Here is a 19,502-nt window from a genome sequence, read left to right on the forward strand (position 1 = left end):
AGAACAGGACACAGTGCTCAAGGTGGGTCTGACCAGAACAGGACACAGTGCTCAAGGTGGATCTGACTAGAACTGGACACAGTGCTCAAGGTGGATCTGACCAGAACAGGACACAGTGCTCAAGGTGGATCTGACCAGAACAGGACACAGTGCTCAAGGTGGATCTGACTAGAACAGGACACAGTGCTCAAGGTGGGTCTGACTAGAACTGGACACAGTGCTCAAAGTGGATCTGACCAGAACAGGACACAGTGCTCAAGGTGGATCTGACTAGAACAGGACACAGTGCTCAAGGTGGATCTGACTAGAACAGGACACAGTGCTCAAGGTGGGTCTGACTAGAACAGGACACAGTGCTCAAGGTGGGTCTGACTAGAACTGGACACAGTGCTCAAAGTGGATCTGACCAGAACAGGACACAGTGCTCAAGGTGGATCTGACTAGAACAGGACACAGTGCTCAAGGTGGATCTGACTAGAACAGGACACAGTGCTCAAGGTGGATCTGACTAGAACAGGACACGGTGCTCAAGGTGGATCTGACTAGAACAGGACACGGTGCTCAAGGTGGATCTGACTAGAACAGGACACAGTGCTCAAGGTGGATCTGACCAGAACAGGACACAGTGCTCAAGGTGGATCTGACCAGAACAGGACACAGTGCTCAAGGTGGGTCTGACTAGAACTGGACACAGTGCTCAAAGTGGATCTGACCAGAACAGGACACAGTACTCAAGGTGGATCTGACTAGAACAGGACACAGTGCTCAAAGTGGATCTGACCAGAACAGGACACAGTGCTCAAAGTGGATCTGACTAGAACAGGACACAGTGCTCAAGGTGGGTCTGACCAGAACAGGACACAGTGCTCAAGGTGGATCTGACTAGAACTGGACACAGTGCTCAAGGTGGATCTGACCAGAACAGGACACAGTGCTCAAGGTGGATCTGACCAGAACAGGACACAGTGCTCAAGGTGGATCTGACTAGAACAGGACACAGTGCTCAAGGTGGGTCTGACTAGAACTGGACACAGTGCTCAAAGTGGATCTGACCAGAACAGGACACAGTGCTCAAGGTGGATCTGACTAGAACAGGACACAGTGCTCAAGGTGGATCTGACCAGAACAGGACACAGTGCTCAAGGTGGGTCTGACTAGAACAGGACACAGTGCTCAAGGTGGGTCTGACTAGAACTGGACACAGTGCTCAAAGTGGATCTGACCAGAACAGGACACAGTGCTCAAGGTGGATCTGACTAGAACAGGACACAGTGCTCAAGGTGGATCTGACTAGAACAGGACACAGTGCTCAAGGTGGATCTGACTAGAACAGGACACGGTGCTCAAGGTGGATCTGACTAGAACAGGACACGGTGCTCAAGGTGGATCTGACTAGAACAGGACACAGTGCTCAAGGTGGATCTGACCAGAACAGGACACAGTGCTCAAGGTGGATCTGACCAGAACAGGACACAGTGCTCAAGGTGGGTCTGACTAGAACTGGACACAGTGCTCAAAGTGGATCTGACCAGAACAGGACACAGTGCTCAAGGTGGATCTGACTAGAACAGGACACAGTGCTCAAAGTGGATCTGACCAGAACAGGACACAGTGCTCAAAGTGGATCTGACCAGAACAGGACACAGTGCTCAAGGTGGATCTGACCAGAACAGGACACAGTGCTCAAGGTGGGTCTGACCAGAACTGGACACAGTGCTCAAGGTGGATCTGACTAGAACAGGACACAGTGCTCAAGGTGGGTCTGACCAGAACAGGACACAGTGCTCAAGGTGGATCTGACTAGAACTGGACACAGTGCTCAAGGTGGATCTGACCAGAACAGGACACAGTGCTCAAGGTGGATCTGACCAGAACAGGACACAGTGCTCAAGGTGGATCTGACTAGAACAGGACACAGTGCTCAAGGTGGGTCTGACTAGAACTGGACACAGTGCTCAAAGTGGATCTGACCAGAACAGGACACAGTGCTCAAGGTGGATCTGACTAGAACAGGACACAGTGCTCAAGGTGGATCTGACCAGAACAGGACACAGTGCTCAAGGTGGGTCTGACTAGAACAGGACACAGTGCTCAAGGTGGGTCTGACTAGAACTGGACACAGTGCTCAAAGTGGATCTGACCAGAACAGGACACAGTGCTCAAGGTGGATCTGACTAGAACAGGACACAGTGCTCAAGGTGGATCTGACTAGAACAGGACACAGTGCTCAAGGTGGATCTGACTAGAACAGGACACGGTGCTCAAGGTGGATCTGACTAGAACAGGACACGGTGCTCAAGGTGGATCTGACTAGAACAGGACACAGTGCTCAAGGTGGATCTGACCAGAACAGGACACAGTGCTCAAGGTGGATCTGACCAGAACAGGACACAGTGCTCAAGGTGGGTCTGACTAGAACTGGACACAGTGCTCAAAGTGGATCTGACCAGAACAGGACACAGTGCTCAAGGTGGATCTGACTAGAACAGGACACAGTGCTCAAAGTGGATCTGACCAGAACAGGACACAGTGCTCAAAGTGGATCTGACCAGAACAGGACACAGTGCTTAAGGTGGATCTGACCAGAACAGGACACAGTGCTCAAGGTGGGTCTGACCAGAACTGGACACAGTGCTCAAGGTGGATCTGACTAGAACAGGACACAGTGCTCAAGGTGGGTCTGACCAGAACAGGACACAGTGCTCAAGGTGGATCTGACTAGAACTGGACACAGTGCTCAAGGTGGATCTGACCAGAACAGGACACAGTGCTCAAGGTGGATCTGACCAGAACAGGACACAGTGCTCAAGGTGGATCTGACTAGAACAGGACACAGTGCTCAAGGTGGGTCTGACTAGAACTGGACACAGTGCTCAAAGTGGATCTGACCAGAACAGGACACAGTGCTCAAGGTGGATCTGACCAGAACAGGACACAGTGCTCAAGGTGGGTCTGACTAGAACAGAACACAGTGCTCAAGGTGGGTCTGACTAGAACTGGACACAGTGCTCAAAGTGGATCTGACCAGAACAGGACACAGTGCTCAAGGTGGATCTGACTAGAACAGGACACGGTGCTCAAGGTGGATCTGACTAGAACAGGACACGGTGCTCAAGGTGGATCTGACTAGAACAGGACACAGTGCTCAAGGTGGATCTGACCAGAACAGGACACAGTGCTCAAGGTGGATCTGACCAGAACAGGACACAGTGCTCAAGGTGGGTCTGACTAGAACTGGACACAGTGCTCAAAGTGGATCTGACCAGAACAGGACACAGTGCTCAAGGTGGATCTGACTAGAACAGGACACAGTGCTCAAAGTGGATCTGACCAGAACAGGACACAGTGCTCAAGGTGGATCTGACTAGAACAGGACACAGTGCTCAAGGTGGATCTGACTAGAACAGGACACAGTGCTCAAGGTGGATCTGACTAGAACAGGACACAGTGCTCAAGGTGGATCTGACTAGAACAGGACACGGTGCTCAAGGTGGATCTGACTAGAACAGGACATGGTGCTCAAGGTGGATCTGACTAGAACTGGACACAGTGCTCAAAGTGGATCTGACCAGAACAGGACACAGTGCTCAAGGTGGATCTGACTAGAACAGGACACAGTGCTCAAGGTGGATCTGACCAGAACAGGACACAGTGCTCAAGGTGGATCTGACTAGAACTGGACACAGTGCTCAAGGTGGATCTGACCAGAACTGGACACAGTGCTCAAGGTGGATCTGACTAGAAGTGCTCAAGGTGGATTTGACCAGAGCATTGTACAGTTTGCCCTGACTTGTACTGTACCTGTCTTATCATTCAGCATTTGATGTGGTTCGGAGTCCACTAAAATTATTTCGATGCTATTCTTGATTCTCCGTGTTGCCCTTCATTTCCTCCTGCGCGCTGTAATTCCCGCTGACCCATATTAAATTTCAGCTGCACGCACTTATATATTTTATCTAACTAATTTCGTAAATCCTGGGTGCCTGCTCTGATTTAGCTTGTTTGGCATCATCTGAAAAATGAGTTGTAACAACATCATGCAGGTAGATGTGGGCAGAACTGCAAACTGCAAGTAAGAACTTGCCTTTGTTGCACTTGAACACTTCTCAAAGCCCTCCACAACCAATCAGCTACTTTCAAAATCCGGTCACTGTTGTCAGGTGAGCTGTCGATTTGTTTGCACTTAGATAGAAATAGAAATTACAACACATGAACAAACCTTCCGACTCAACCGTCCATATTGTTGTTGTCCTGCGCATCACCATTATTCTAATTCCATGTTGCCCGTTTTGTTCCTCTAACCCGCTTCAACCTCCTATCTAACCTATTCTGAAATGTTGGCATGGTTTCTTCTCCAATCATTAACTCTGGTAGTGCATTCCATCAACTCCCAAATTTTTTTAAATATTCGTTCCTGGGACGTGGGCGTCGCTGGCAAAGCCCAGCATCTATCGCCCATCGCTAATTGCCCCGAGAAGGTGGTGGTGAGCCACCTTCCTGAACCGCTGCAGTCTGTGTGGTGAAGGTATTCCACAGTGCTTTAAGGAGGGAGTTCCAGGATTTTGACCCAGTAACGATGAAGGAACAGTGATATATTTTCAAGTCAGGATGATACGTGACTTGGAGGGGAACTCGGAGGTGATGGTGTTCCCATGCGCCTGTTGCTCTTGTCCTTCTAGGTGGTAGAGGTCGCGGGTTTGGGAGGTGCGGCTGAACAAGCCTTGGCGAGTTGCTGCAGTGCATCTTGTAGATGGTGCACACTGCAGCCACGGTGCGCCGGTGGTGGAGGGAGTGAATGTTGAAAGGGTGCCAATCAAGCGGGCTCCTTTGTCCTGGATGGTGTCGAGCTGCTTGAATGTTACTGGAGCTGCATTCATCCAGGCAAGTGGAGAGTGTTCCATCACACTCCTGACCTGTGCCGTGTAGGTGGAGGAAAGGATTTGGGGAGTCAGGAGATGAAACACTCACTGCAGAATACCCAGCCTCTGACCTGCTCTTGTAGCCACAGTATTTATGTGGCTGGTCTAGTTAAGTTTCTGGTCAATGGTGAACCTCAAGATGTTGATGGTGGAGGATTCAGCGATGGTGATGCCTTTGAATATCAAGGGGAGGTGGTTTGACTCTCGCTTGTTTGAGATAGTCAATGCCTGGCACTTGTGTGGCACGAATGTTACTTGCCACTTATCAGCCCAAGCCTGAATGTTGTCCAGGTCTTGCTGCATATGGTACGGATAGCTTCATTTTCAGAGGAGTTATGAATGGAACTGAACACTGTGCAATCATCAGCGAACATCCCCACTTCTGACCTTATGATGGAGGGAAGGTCATTGATGAAGCAGCTGAAGATGGTTGGGCCCAGGACACTGCCCTGAGGAACTCCTCTCTCCCGACTCTATTACAACTGCACTTATCAACTCCAAACTGTCCAGCCTTTGGCCTTCCATTCACCATGATAAGGTGGAACAGGTATAGAAAGAAAGAACTTACATTTATATAACCCCTTTCACAACCTCAGGATGTCCCAAAGTGCTGTACCATCACATAAATCCATGCTAGGCATCCTTAATTAACCCATATCTTACCAGCAAAGCATTAATTTAATCCCTTAATGTGGCCTATTGAAGTGTTCCAACTAATGATGTTAGGCTTACTCGTCTATTGTTCTAGGGTGTTGCAGATTTTGTGAGTCTTGCATTCAATATTCTTTTGGGTTCAGTGCCGCCAACCACTTCTGCAAGTGGACCTTGTGTCCTTTATGACCTGGAGCGCACCTTTCCTGCCCAATAAATAATAGCGTGACTCAGGTGGTGACACTGATCACTGGTGCATACTAGCGACCGTTATCTCACATGTGCTGCCAAATTCATTTTTTGGGCTCTGGGATGTGAAGACTTAAAAGCACTCAAATGAGACATGGTCCAATTGGGTATGGTAGTATAGTGGTTATGTTACTGGACTAGTAATCTAGAGGTTTTAACTAATAATCTAGAGAATGTGAGTTCAAATCCCACCATAGCAGCTTGATGATTTGAATTGTTTAAAAATCTGGTAAAAAAAAAAGCTGGTATCAGTAAAAGTGATGATGAAGCTTTCAATTGTCATAAAAACTCAACTGGTTCACTGATGTCCTGAAGGGAAGGAAACCTGCCATCCTTACCCTGTCTGGGCCTATGTGTGACTCCAGTCCCGCACCACACGGTTGTCTCTTACCTGCCCTCTGAAGTGGCCTAGCAAGCCCCTCTGTTTTATCAAACCACTAAATGCAATGGTTCAAAAAGAAGGTGCACCACCATCATTTCAGGGCGATTAGGGAAGGATAATAAATGCCAGCCTTGCCAGTGATGCCCACATCCTGAGAATTAATTTTTTTAAGTTGGTATACTTCATATAAATACATGAGTGAAATACATTAATTTCCTCCCACTTCTCACTCCATAGAAACAATAAAAATATAACTCTGCTCTCATTCCAGATGTAAACTCCCTTTTGAGCTGCCAAGTCTTAAGCTAATGTTGCAGGCTGTATGCATTCATATACCATCCTGGAATCTGTTTGTCCAGAGAGAGTGAGAGACAATGATTGCTCTCTAGCCCTCCCTCAATTGTGCCTGGGGAGGAGATTGGCCACTGAGCTGTCACTCAAAATTAGCATTTTGAGCTAAATGCTTTGATATAATGGATTGGTGTTTCTGTTTAGCTAAGCCCCCTAACTCCTTAGGGCATGTTGAGTAAACAGCATTCTATCAAAATAGTGAGAAATGCTTTGAATCAAACCTAATGAACCTCATTGGCTCAAAGCTAGAGTAATGTGCAACAGTAAACAGTCTAATGGTGTCTCATCTCACGTTCAACGAATCAAATCATCCTCGTGTCATTCTGCTGACTTTAAATGTTACGTGAAAACATCTTTTACTTCTGGGCATTAACTATTACAAGCTAAATCGAACCTTAAACAATATCAAATGTAAATTGGAACAAAATCCCTTATGACCACGCAGGTAAAAGTCCACAAAAGGCAACACCTTTATCTCTTTTTGAACAAAGGTGTTACATTGGCGAACCTCCAATCCTCTGCCACAACTTGCAATATTTGAAAGATTGTGGTCAGAGCCTCTGCTATTTGCTCACTGACTTCCCTCAACATCCCAACATCAGGTCCAGTGTCTTTTCAACCTTCATTTCCACCAATGCATTCAATAGTAGTTTCTTAGGTATAGCCATGCTATTCTTGGCCTGTTTTCTTGCAATAATTGATTCCCACTGCCACACTCTTCTGTGAAAATTGAAGCAATGTCCTCATTTAGTATCTTCATCAATCTCCTTCCTCCTCTATTGGATTTCCTTTTTCATCTTTAATCAACTTGCTCTTTCCTTAACTATTTTACCCAGTATGTCTTTAGACAGAAAGAAAGACTTGCATTTACATAGCATGCTTCATGACCTCAGGATGTCCCAAAGCGCTTTACAGTCATTGAAGTACCTTTGCAATATAGTCACTGTTGTAATGTGGGAAACGCGGCAGCCAATTAGTGCACAGCAAGCTCCCACAAACAGCACTGTGATAATGTCTAGATCATTTGATTTAGTGATGTGATTGAGGGATAAATATTGGTCCCAGGACACCGGGGAGAACTCCCCTGCTCTTTTTTAAATAGTGCCATGGGATCTTTTACGTCCACCTGAGAGGGCAGTCGGGACCTCGGTTTAATGTCTCATCCGAAAGACGGTACCTCCAACAGTGCAGCACTCCCTCAGTACTGCATTGGAGTATCATAAGAACATAAGAATATAAGAACATAAGAATTAGGAACAGGAGTAGGCCATCTAGCCCCTCGTGCCTGCTCCGCCATTCAATAAGATCATGGCTGATCTGGCCGTGGACTCAGCTCCACTTACTCGCCCACTCCCCATAACCCTTAATTCTCTTATTGGTTAAAAATCTATCTGTGACTTGAATACATTCAATGAGCTAGCCTCAACTGCTTCCTTGGGCAGAGAATTCCACAGATTCACAACCCTCTGGGAGAAGAAATTCCTTCTCAACTCGGTTTTAAATTGGCTCCCCCGTATTTTGAGGCTGTGCCCCCTAGTTCTAGTCTCCCCGACCAGTGGAAACAACCTCTCTGCCTCTATCTTGTCTATCCCTTTCATTATTTTAAATGTTTCTATAAGATCACCCCTCATCCTTCTGAACTCCAACGAGTAAAGACCCAGTCTACTCAATCTATCATCATAAGGTAACCCCCTCATCTCCGGAATCAGCCTGGATTTTGTGCTAAGTCTCTGGAGTGGGACTTGAACCCACAGACTTCTGACTCAGAGGTGAGAATAGTTTCTTTCCAGTCTTTCTAATCTCCTTATGATTTGCTTCTCCTCTACATTATCTATATTTGGGTTTTAAATTATTAATTATTATCCCAAGATTTTTCAAATGCCTCTTTTATAAGTCTCATTTTAATGTTTTTTTTCCACTCATCCACCTTTTCTTCTTGTGGCGCTATGTCTCATCTGTACTATAATCATCTCCTTTTTGTACGTTTCCCAGTATTGTGCACATTTTTACCCGCCAATTCTTCCCCCAATTTATCTGGATTAGTTCCATTTATATCGAATTAAAATGGACCTTTTCCCCCAGTTAAACATCTTGATATTTGACTGTTCCTTCTCCTTTTCAATTTTCATTACAAACCTAATTATGTTTTGGTTACTGTTACCTAGATGTACCCAGATCCTTACATAATCTACTTGTCCCAGTTCATTTCCTAGAAGTAGACGCAGCACTTATTAGTTTGCGTGTGAGTGTGTGTTTGTCTAAAAACAGAAAATGTAGCCATTACATACCAGGAAAATCAGCATCTATGAAAACATTAGTTAACATTTTGGATGTAAGACTTGGGCTTTTACAGCGGCTGAATGACCTGCAGCATATTCCCACCACCTTCTGTTTTCTTTTAGTTCAGATTTCCAGAATTTGAAATTTTATTTTCTGCTTTTTTTTTTAAGTGCAATAAATAATAAAATTGAAAATTATGTTGATCTGAAATTTTGAATAAAGAGCAGAACTTTTTGGAAATTCACAGCAGATCCATTATTAGATGGTAAGAAAAAAAAACATTAAGATAATTCAGAATCTGTATCAATGAGTCGGTGTCAACCTAATTTGGTTAAAACTTGGATGCAACTGCTGCCAATGAAATTAAAACAGAAAATGCTGGAAATCTCAGGAGGTCAGGAAGCATCTGTGGAAAGAGAAACAGAGTTAATGTTTCAGGTTGATGACCCTTCGTTAGAACTGGCAATAGTTCGAAATGTAACAGATTCTTAAGGAAGTGCTTGGGGCCTGAAAAAGGGGGGCGGGTGGTGGAGAAACAAAAGGGAAGGTCTGTGATAGGGTAGTGGGCAGGAGAGATTTGAGAGACAAAGGGGATGATGAGCCAAATTGAAATGGTAAAGGCACAAGTTAAGAAACAAAAGATGAGTCTAGATCGGGTGTGAATCGCAGAATAATTACCAGCTGCCATGGGAAACAGAAAAAAATTAAAATAAAAAATGGGGGGGGGAAGTTTTTGTAAAAGAAAAGAGAGGAAAGGGAACAAAATATGGGCAGAGGTTATGGTCTGAAATTGTTGAACTTGATGTTGAGTTCAGAAGGCAGTGCAGTGCCTAAACGAAAGATGAGGTGCTGTTTCTCGACTTGCGATGAGCTTCGTTGGAACAGTTTCGGAGGCCGAGGACGGAGAGGTCAGAGTGGTTTGTTTAAAATGTCACATTTGCAGTATTTTCAATGCTGTTCCGATATTTGAGGGTTTGGGCTGTGTGGCTCAGAGACATGGACCATGTACACCTCAAATCGCTGGATAAATACCACCAACGATGCCTCCGCAAGATCCTGCAAATCCCCTGGGAGGATAGACACATCAACGTCAGTGTTCTCGATCAGGCCAACACCCCCAACATCGAATCACTGACCTCACTCGACCAGCCCCACTGGGCGAGCCACACTGTCCGCATGCCTGACCCGAGACTCCTAAAGCAAGTGCTCTATTCGGTACTCCTACAAGGCAAGCGGGCCCCAGGTGGGCAGAGGAAACATTACAAGGACACCCTCAAAGCCTCCTTGATAAAATGCAACATCCCCACCGACAAAGATCCGGCCAAAGACCGCCCTAAGTGGAGGAAGTGCATCCGGGAGGGTGCTGAGCACCTCGAGAGGGGATCTCATAGAAACATATAAAATTCTGATGGGATTGGACAGGTTAGATGCAGGAAGAATGTTTTCGATGTTGGGGAAGTCCAGAACCAGGGGACACAGTCTAAGGATAAAGGGTAAGCCATTTAGGACTGAGATGAGGAGAAACTTCTTCACTCAGAGAATTGTGAACCTGTGGAATTCCCTGCCGCAGAAAGTTGTTGAGGCCAGCTCATTAGATATATTCAAAAGGGAGTTAGATGTTCCTTATGGCTAAAGGGATCAAGGAGTATGAAGAGAAAGCAGGAAAGGGGTACTCAGGGAATGATCAGCCATGATCTTATTGAATGGTGGTGCAGGCTCGAAGGGCCGAATGGCCTACTCCTGCACCTATTTTCTATGTTTCTATGGCTCGTCGCCGAGAGCATGCAGAAACCAAGCGCAGGCAGCAGAAGGATCGTGCGGCAAACCAGTCCCACCCTCCCTTACCCTCAACGACTATCTGTCCCACCTGTGACAGAGACTGTAATTCCCGTATTGGACTGTTCAGCCACCTGAGAACTCACTTTAAGAGTGGAAGCAAGTCTTCCTCGGTTCCGAGAGATTGCCTATGATGATGCTGATGTAGGAGGCCGAGGACAGAGGGGCTTGTTTAAAATGTCAGATTTCCAATGCTGTTCCGATATTTGGAGGTTTGGGCTGTGAGCAAGGCAGTATTGTCCCTTTTTACACACAACATGGCGGGCGGGCCAGGGGCCAGTGAGACGTCACCAGAAACCGCTCTATCCCGGTGACGGTGGGGCGGCCTGCGCGTCCAGCGGATCTGCGCACGCACGCGCCTCCTCCACCCGTATGTTGACAGTTGTGGGCGGGGCCGGCGATCATGACATCAGAGCGGTACGGGGACAGCCGGAGGTGGGGTACCGAAGTGCGCAGGCGCGTAACGCGCGGCCCGGCGGGGGGGGGGCAAGGCTCGCTGTTGCGCAGGCGCGAGATTGTTGAAGGACCGAGAGAGGGACGGGGCGGGGGGCGGGGCGCGGGAGGGTGGCACCTGATGCTGACAGCTGACGGGGCGCGGCTTGCGTGCGTGACGTTGGGTGGGGCAGTGAGAGAGGGACATTAATTTCTTTTAAAAGGTGGAGCGCGTGCGGGAGGAAAGGAGGAGGAGGAGGAGTCTGACGTGCGGCGATTAGCGCGCGGGGAGGGGAAAGAGGCGGGGTCTGGACAGGGGGCGGGGTGTGATGCGCGGGATGGGACAGGGGGCGGGGTCTGGAGGGACAGGGGGGCGGGGTGGGACAGGAGGTGGGGTCTGGACGGACAGGAGGCGGGGTGCGGCGCGCGGGGTGGGACAGAGGGCGGGGTCTGGAGGGGCGGGGTGCGGCGCGCGGGGTGGGACAGAGGGCGGGGTCTGGAGGGGCGGGGTGCGGCGCGCGGGGTGGGACAGAGGGCGGGGTCTGGAGGGACAGGGGAGCGGGGTGTGACAGAGGGCGGGGTCTGGAGGGGCGGGGTGTGGCGCGCGGGGTGGGACAGAGGGCGGGGTCTGGAGAGACAGGGGGCGGGGTGTGGCGCGCGGGGTGGGACAGAGGGCGGGGTCTGGAGGGACAGGGGGGCGGGGTGTGGCGCGCGCGGGGTGGGACAGGGGGCGGGGTGTGGCGCGCGCGTGCGCACGAACGAACGGTCGGTGGGTGGGTGGGCGTGTGTGTGTGTGTGTGGGGGAGGGGAGAGCCGAGCGGCGGTAGCAGCAGCAGCGGCCCGGCTGAGGGGGTGAAGCACGGCACGGCACAGCACGGCCGCAGCATCGATCGCCTTCCGGAGCCGGCCGCTTCCATGGAACGCAGACCGTGGTTTAAATTCTAACGGCCCGGCCCGGCCCGCAGCGCGCAGCCAAGCGGTGTGAGGGGAGGGGAAGCGGCTGAGCTGCAGTACCGGAGCGGCGGGGCTGACGGCGGCGGCTCGGCGGGGTCACCGTCGCCGCGGGCGGCAGCCGTCGGCGTGGAGGCCGAGGCGACGGACGAAGAAGGGTTTTGGGGCCCAGCCATGGATGAGCACCCGGGAGTCGGGGTGTTCTTCGGCAATAACTCGGGGCTGAGCCCGGGCGGGGGAGGCGGAGGCCCGGGGATCGGCGGCAGGAGCCTCCTCCAGCAGCAGCAGCAGCAGCAGCCGCCGGGGGCCGAGGGCGAAGCGCAGAGGCCGCAGTACAACATCCCGGGGATCCTGCACTTCCTGCAGCACGAGTGGGCCCGCTTCGAGGTGGAGCGGACCCAGTGGGAAGTGGACAGGGCGGAGTTACAGGTAAATCGATACCCCCCCTTTCTCTCTAGGCCGCGCTTCGTGCCTGCACCTCTTGTTATTGTCCACTCCCCGATCACCACAGGGTGAGGAGGCGGGCGGCATCTTAAGATGGCGGTCACTCCGGGCCCGCCTGCTCCTCCTGTCAAACACCCGGGCCTTGCCTGGCCTGCCCCTCGCCGCTCCCCGCTTGGCGCTGCTATTTTTTTAACATTGAGAGCAGCCTTGCAAAGCTGCAGTTTCCTTCGTAAGAAGCCGATTCAGTCGTCGCCTTCAAAAGGGGATTTGGATCAATACTTGACAAGGAAACATATGGGGGGGGGGGGAAGGAAGAGAAGGGGGAGTGGGTCTGATTTTAGCCAAAGGGCCGGCACAGGCACTGTGGGACGAATGGCCTCCTGTGCTGCATTCATTCTATGAAATGTCACATAAATAGTGTTTTTATATATATATATATATATATATGTGTGGGCAGGTGACTGTAGGAAGTTGGTCAGGTCGGTCAGTAACCAGAGAACACAGATTTTAGATCATTGGCAAAAGAACCAGAAGTGGATGAGCAAAAAAAAAGAGTTGTTATGATCTGGAACGGACTGCCTGAAAGGGTGGTGGAAGCAGATTCAATAGTAACTTTCAAAAGGGAATTGGATAACTACTTCTTGGGGGAAAATGTGCAGGGTTCTGGGAAAAGAGCAAGGGAGTGGAACTAATTGGATCGCTCTTTCAAAGAGCTGGCACGAATGGCCTCTTGTGCTTATATGATTCATAGAATCATAAAAATTCAATGAAGTGTTGAGCAAAACGCATAGCTGAACAATCGCCCCCTTTCTCTCCCCCACACCCCCCCCCCTCCCCAAAATCCACTTTTCGTTTCCTGTGCCAATCTTGGTAATTCAATCTGTGTGGATCGATCTGAGTCAATTTGCATCTGTTGGAATGTCGTATCAGCTTTTTGTTGTGAGCGTCAGAGATTTAAAATGTGCTTGTAAACGAGTGAGGAGTTGGTATTCTGATAATTGGAGAGGGAGAGTGGCCTTTGGCCTCATTACAGATTTAAATATCAATGGGTTGGCAATCTATGGTTAGTGTTTTATATGTTATGTTATCAGTGAATCGTTGTAACCAAAGGTTACACAATGACATTCCAGAGGAAGTAAAACAGTTCTGTATAGCTAGATGTTGGTATAGTGGCTGTTGCTGTAGTGCAGAGGGTTCCTGACGACGCACCAGAACAGAACTACATATCCAAAGTTAATCAACCCTCCAGAAAACAATCTGAGATTTTTGATAAGGTGCACCAACTGGAACACCTTCCTCTTAAACACTCAAAAATGTTTAATTTTGGGTGATAATCTAACCGTTTCCATGCCATGGTGGGAGATGCTGACATTGCTGAATCTTGCATGTCGTACAACATCTTTCTAATTCAAGATTGTACATTCAACAACTTGCAATGTGCCTTTAATGTAACGCAGTTTTTTTTTACGGTGCTTCAAATGGACTTTGGGGGGAGAAACTGACATAAAATTGCCGATAGACTTGACGAGGTTGTTGAAAGTTTTAAGAAATAGAACAAGGTTATAAAGAAAGTATTAAAAAATCTTTGCTTTGGTATTTTTGATTAGAACAGGCCTAAAAAGGAGACCTTGATTGCACATGTATCTTGAGTGAGCTCTCAATCACTTGCATATTGTCAGGAAGTAACCATGGGATACTGTTGATGCACTTGGTTCTATTAATATGTCTGCTGTATTGTTTTCAGGATCCCGCAGGATATGAAGCAATCCCAGCTATTCTAGTTGTATAAATTAAAGTAACAATAAATGAAAAGCTAATAGACTTCAATTTACCCTCTTGAGTATGTTGAACACAGCTCCTATAATCATATGCATAGATTTTAGATTTATGATATACTAAGTAGGTCTGTTTTGGCACTTCAACACTAGTTGTAATCTCTAGCAGTATTCAGTGCAAGTGCAGTTACTGACTCTTTAATAGGCAAATTCTTGAGTTACCTCTACAATTCAGCACGCTTCAAGTAATTGTTCTGGAAACAAGTATTTTCAGTGCCTCTAACGTATATATCTCCCAGTTTTTCTGTCTGTTCCTTCCAAAAAGCTCTTCTAGTTCAGCATTGATGCTAGGATTTAAGCCTGTTTGAACTGTCGGGAAAACACCCAGCAGTACAACAACAACTTGTATTTATATAGTGCCTTAACATAGTAAAACGTCCTTAGGCGGTTCACAGGAGCATTATCAAACAAAATTTGACACTGAGCCACATTAGGAGATGTTTGGACAGATGACCAAACGCTTGGTCGCAGAGGTAGGTTTTAAAGAATGTCTCAAAGGACGAAAGAGAGGCAGAGAGGTTTAAGGAGGGAATTTCAGATCTTGGGGCCCAGGCAACTGAAGGCACGACCACCAATTGTGGAGCAACTAAAATCGGGGATGCTCAAGAGGCCAGAATTGGAGAAGCACAGCTGTATTGGAGAGTTGTGGAGCTGGAGGAGGTTACAGAGATAGAGAGGTGCGAGGCCATGGAGGGATTTGAAAACAAGGATGAGAATTTTAAAATTGCGGCGTTGCTCGACTGGGAGCCAATGTAGGTCAGCGAGCACAGGGGTGATGGGTGAACGGGTCTTGATGCGATTCAGGACACGGGCAGCAGAGTTCTGGATGACCTCAAGTTTATGAAGGGTGTGTCCTTTCCACCTCGAAGATAGGCACGGATTTGGGAGGCCACGACACGCCAAAGGACTTTGGAGAGAAGGAAGGTTGGAGATGGGGCAGTTGTTTACAAGGATCGAGGGTCACATTTTTTTTTAGGGAGGCGGTGATGATGGCAGATCGAAAGGAGAGGGGGACAGCACCTGAAGAGACAGAACCGTTAGCAAAATCCGCTAACACGGGAGCTAGGAAGGGAAGTTGGGTGGTCAGTGGTATAGGGTTGAGGGAGCAGGATATGGGTCTTGTGTACAATTGTAAACATTGTCTGCCTAAACTTAAGCTGTATGTGGACTGAGAATTTTGAGCCATGTAGTTAAGTCGCTGGTGGTTACAGTGGATGCAGAGGGAGCAGTTGGTGATAAATTACGAGTATCGCACAACGTTGAAGAGTTTTGGCTTAAGTTAGATTTGTCCTTGGAGCATGTTGTTACCAATGAAGTATGGTAACAGTACTGTAGACTGATACGCTGTGAGAGATCTGAACTCTGCTGTTTCATGTCTCCATTGGGGGAAGAGGAGAGTTAAATTTCACCTCTTTCTGGTGTACAGCACTGCTGATGCTGGTTTCAGTGCAGTTGGTGGCTCCTGATTGACACATTTGTGAAAGTTGTAACCTCTGGCAGTGTTGCCAGCTGAACACATGCACTTGCGACATATCAGCCTGCTAGCAGCTGCAGAGCAGCAGAAATACTGCTGGAGAAAGAGCAGGAAAGAGATGCATTGAACGTGTATTGCGCCATCGTAACACTATTCCTTATTGGTTAAATAAAAAGGGTGTACTTCCTGATATCTGATTAAACTGCATATTTAAGAGTTGGTTTTAATTTGGATCTTGGCCCTTCGGCAATGTTAATATTTCAGATTACTTCCTCCTGCTCTATTATTCTACACACAAGTCAGCTTCCAGGGACAAGTCTGTGCTTCCTATGAAATGAAATGCGACTATATGTGCAAAACATCTGATAGGGCATGGGGTGAATGATGAACCCATTCTCCTTTGGAGTGGGATCCAGAAATAGTATGGGATGTCACCTCCGACGGGCTATTTCGCTCAGGATAACCGACTAGTTAAAGTTAAGTTATGATCTGTTACTCAGAAGCAAAAAAGGAACAGGAGATAGATTACAGGACGTCACTTAACTTTATGCCATCTGTTCTCTTCAGTAATTTTGAGTCATGAATCCATGACAGAAAGCTTTAGATGAGTAATGAACATCACAGTCTTTTATTAAGCTCCCAACCTGTATAACAGCACAGCTAAATAGGAAACTGAAGAACATGTGCCACCACTTGGGATATCTCACTCACTCTCTAATAGTGATGAAAGATCAAATATCTCATTTCTCATTAACTGAAACCAAACAGATCTTCTTGCCTGTTGTAAAGAGCAGCAAGTTTCAAATGAGTGTTGGAGGTATGGGATGGGGGGGTGGGCGGGCACCAGGTAAATCAGGAAGTAGTGATTTGGTGAACCCTAGCGAGTATTAAAGACCTGTAAATTGAATGAAGAAAACAGAGGGAGACTGTTTTGGAGCCTTGAGAAGGATGATTGTGAGCAGATGATGATGCTTTGAGTCTTGGCACCAAGCTTATGTCTACAGGGCAGTAGTGATACCTGCCCTGCTACATGGCTTAGAGATGTGGACTATGTACAGCAAGCACCTCAAAGCGCTGGAGAAGTACTGCCAGCGCTGCCTCTGCAAGATCCTGCAAATCCACTGGAAGGATAGATGCATCAATGTTAGTTCTCGCTCAGGCCAGCATCAAAGCACTGACCACACTCGACCAGCTCCGTTGGGCGGGCCACATCGTCCGCATGCCCGACACGAGACTCCCGAAGCAAGTGATCTACTCGGAACTCCTACGCGGCAAGCGAGCCCCAGGTGGGCAGAGGAAATGTTTCAAGGGCGCCTTAAAGCCTCCTTGATAAAGTGTAACATTTCCACCGGCACCTGGCCGAAGACCGCCCTAAGTGGAGGAAGAGCATCTGGGAAGGCGCTAAGCACCTTGAGTCTCATTGCCGAGAGTATGCAGATACCAAGCGCAGGCAGTGGAAGGAACGTGCAGTAACTCAGGCTCCCCACCCACCCTTTCCTTCAACCACTGTCCCATCTGTGACAGCGACTGTAATTCCTATATTGGACTGTGCAGCCACCTGAGAACTCACTTTTTTTTTTTAAAGAGTGGAAGCAGGTCCCACTCGATTTCGAGGGACTGCCTATGATGATTTTCAAATTAGGTAGGATGCAAGAGTAAAAAGTATGCCTGTTATTGCATTTGGCGCATAGGAAGAACGGGAGGAATGTTCATGAGAGCAGTGACCCTGTAATAGAGAGTTGAGAAAGGGGTAGGCAATGCTTCTCTCAGCTGTGGTCTCTAATCAGACCATTTTAAAATTAAATATCTTGTCCAGGAATGTAAGGGAAGTACTAGTGGGCCTTCCCAGATGGAGGAGCAATGTTGAAGTCTTGGGCAGATTTGGGATTTACCGAGTTTTTGACGCATGGTATACAATTTTATGATGCCAAGTAACTACTCAACAAAAACAAGATTCCTCCTTTCTGATAAATTGCATGAAAGGTCATAGAAGTTTCATTTCTACGGTGATTAATACGACTGATTTTTGTCGGGTTGAATAATCCTGATAGCCATACCTAAAAATCAAGATGTTTCCCGATCAGGAAGCGTAGTTTTTGTTCCGCAAAAATGGGCCTAGTTCACCTTCACCATCACCCTCATGGTATACTGTTTTTGTGTTGGAAATATTTTTTTCAGGCACTGAAAATAGTTGCCGCAGCTCATAGAGGCCTTCAAGTTTGGACCTCCTTTACTGCTCAGTCTGTTCTAGAGAGGCTGTAAACAGTGTAGTGTGAGCTGACGCTACAGACCTGCCTGAGAAATGATCTTAAGGTGCATGTCAACAGAAAAGCACACTTCTAACTGTGCCCACTGCACCTCGATGTGGAAAATGGATTCTACTATTGGTGCAGGATGAACCTGCAGCAGGGTGTTGAGATACTACTGGTCACCTCAGTGTTGTTGTGAAGACCTGCATACAAATCCTTCTACCAAGAGCACTTGCCCTCCTCCCAGAAGGAGATACAAAGTGTGGAATAGAATCTCTGCGGTATTCCCTTGAGAATTGTGCAATAGTGTGGAAACTGAGGTGATTTGAATGGTTTCACGAGACGTTTCGGGGAAACCAATAAAGGGCCCAGTGAGATTGGATGAAACTACCCAAGTCTGCAGAGCCATTTCAATAAAATTTACAGAATTCAGCCTTAAATTGGAACTTGCTCCAGTGCAGCAGAATGGATGGACCAAAGTAAAATATGAATAATACATATCCAGATGATTTATGCAGCTAATGCACATTTCCCTTTAAGCCACTTTTCGTTGAAAAGCAAGTATGTGTAGTTGGGAATTGGAACAAATGACTTTGGCTCACAGCACTGCTCCTTCAGTGGGGAGAGAGAGTACTTGCTTGAGGACACTGTGTTTCAGGCCTTTATGATAGGTCCTGCTAAAAGGCAAGTGGCTCAGATGGGCAGTGCCCAGCCTATTGTACAGCAGGCCTCGTACTGAAGCACAAAGTAGATGCCAGTGAATACCACACAGGAAGAATCAAGAAAAAAATTCTAGTGGCAGTGGAAGGAACAACAGATAATTTGGTGGATTGGGTCGTAGACTTGCAAAGAGAGGGTATGGATTTTAAATATATTCTTAGAAAAATAATTCAGGGGTTAAGTTTCAAGTTTTTAAATAAATTTTAATAAGTTGCATTTGAAGAGCAGTTGAGTGTAAAACCAGGAGGAAAAAAAAGTTATAAACTGAAAAAGTCTCAAAGTAGACTTTGTACAAGTATTCCATAGCACTTTATTATTTGTTTATGTAATAAGCTGTCTGTCCAGTGCAGAGAATCTGCAGCAGCATTCCTGATGTAGGAGTGTCCAAACTTTTTGTCTTAATGGAGTATTTCGTTTCATATTGTAGAGGCTTGCAGGCCACATATAAGCAATAATAATACAGAACACTAAGTTGAGGGGGTTTATTTTAGAAGCAATCTTCAATTATTAGAAATTTCCACATGATCATTTTGCATTAATGCACCGTACCTCAGGAAGGATATATTGACCTTGAAGGGGGTTCAGCGGAGATTCACTAAAATGATACTTGGGCTTAGAGGGTTAAATTATGCAAGATTGTATTCCCTTGCGTGTAGAAGATTGGGAGTTGATCTGATTGAGGAGTTTAAAATTAAAGGATTCAATAGGTTAGATACAGCAAACCCATTT

At 47.3% G+C, this 19,502-nt stretch overlaps 1 protein-coding gene across 1 annotated transcript in view; it reads left to right on the forward strand.

The window, feature by feature from the left end:
* The first annotated feature begins 11,905 nt into the window (after positions 1-11,905).
* The window catches only part of LOC139256029 (striatin-like), a 63,747-nt gene continuing 56,150 nt past the window's right edge, over positions 11,906-19,502 (forward strand). The window contains exon 1 of the mRNA XM_070874111.1: positions 11,906-12,480. Coding sequence (XP_070730212.1) covers positions 12,226-12,480 — 255 coding nt within the window. The 5' untranslated portion in view covers positions 11,906-12,225. The remainder of the gene's footprint in view (positions 12,481-19,502) is intronic.

The sequence above is a fragment of the Pristiophorus japonicus genome, unplaced genomic scaffold, assembly GCF_044704955.1.
Source record: "Pristiophorus japonicus isolate sPriJap1 unplaced genomic scaffold, sPriJap1.hap1 HAP1_SCAFFOLD_679, whole genome shotgun sequence".
Taxonomy (NCBI): Eukaryota; Metazoa; Chordata; class Chondrichthyes; family Pristiophoridae; genus Pristiophorus; species Pristiophorus japonicus.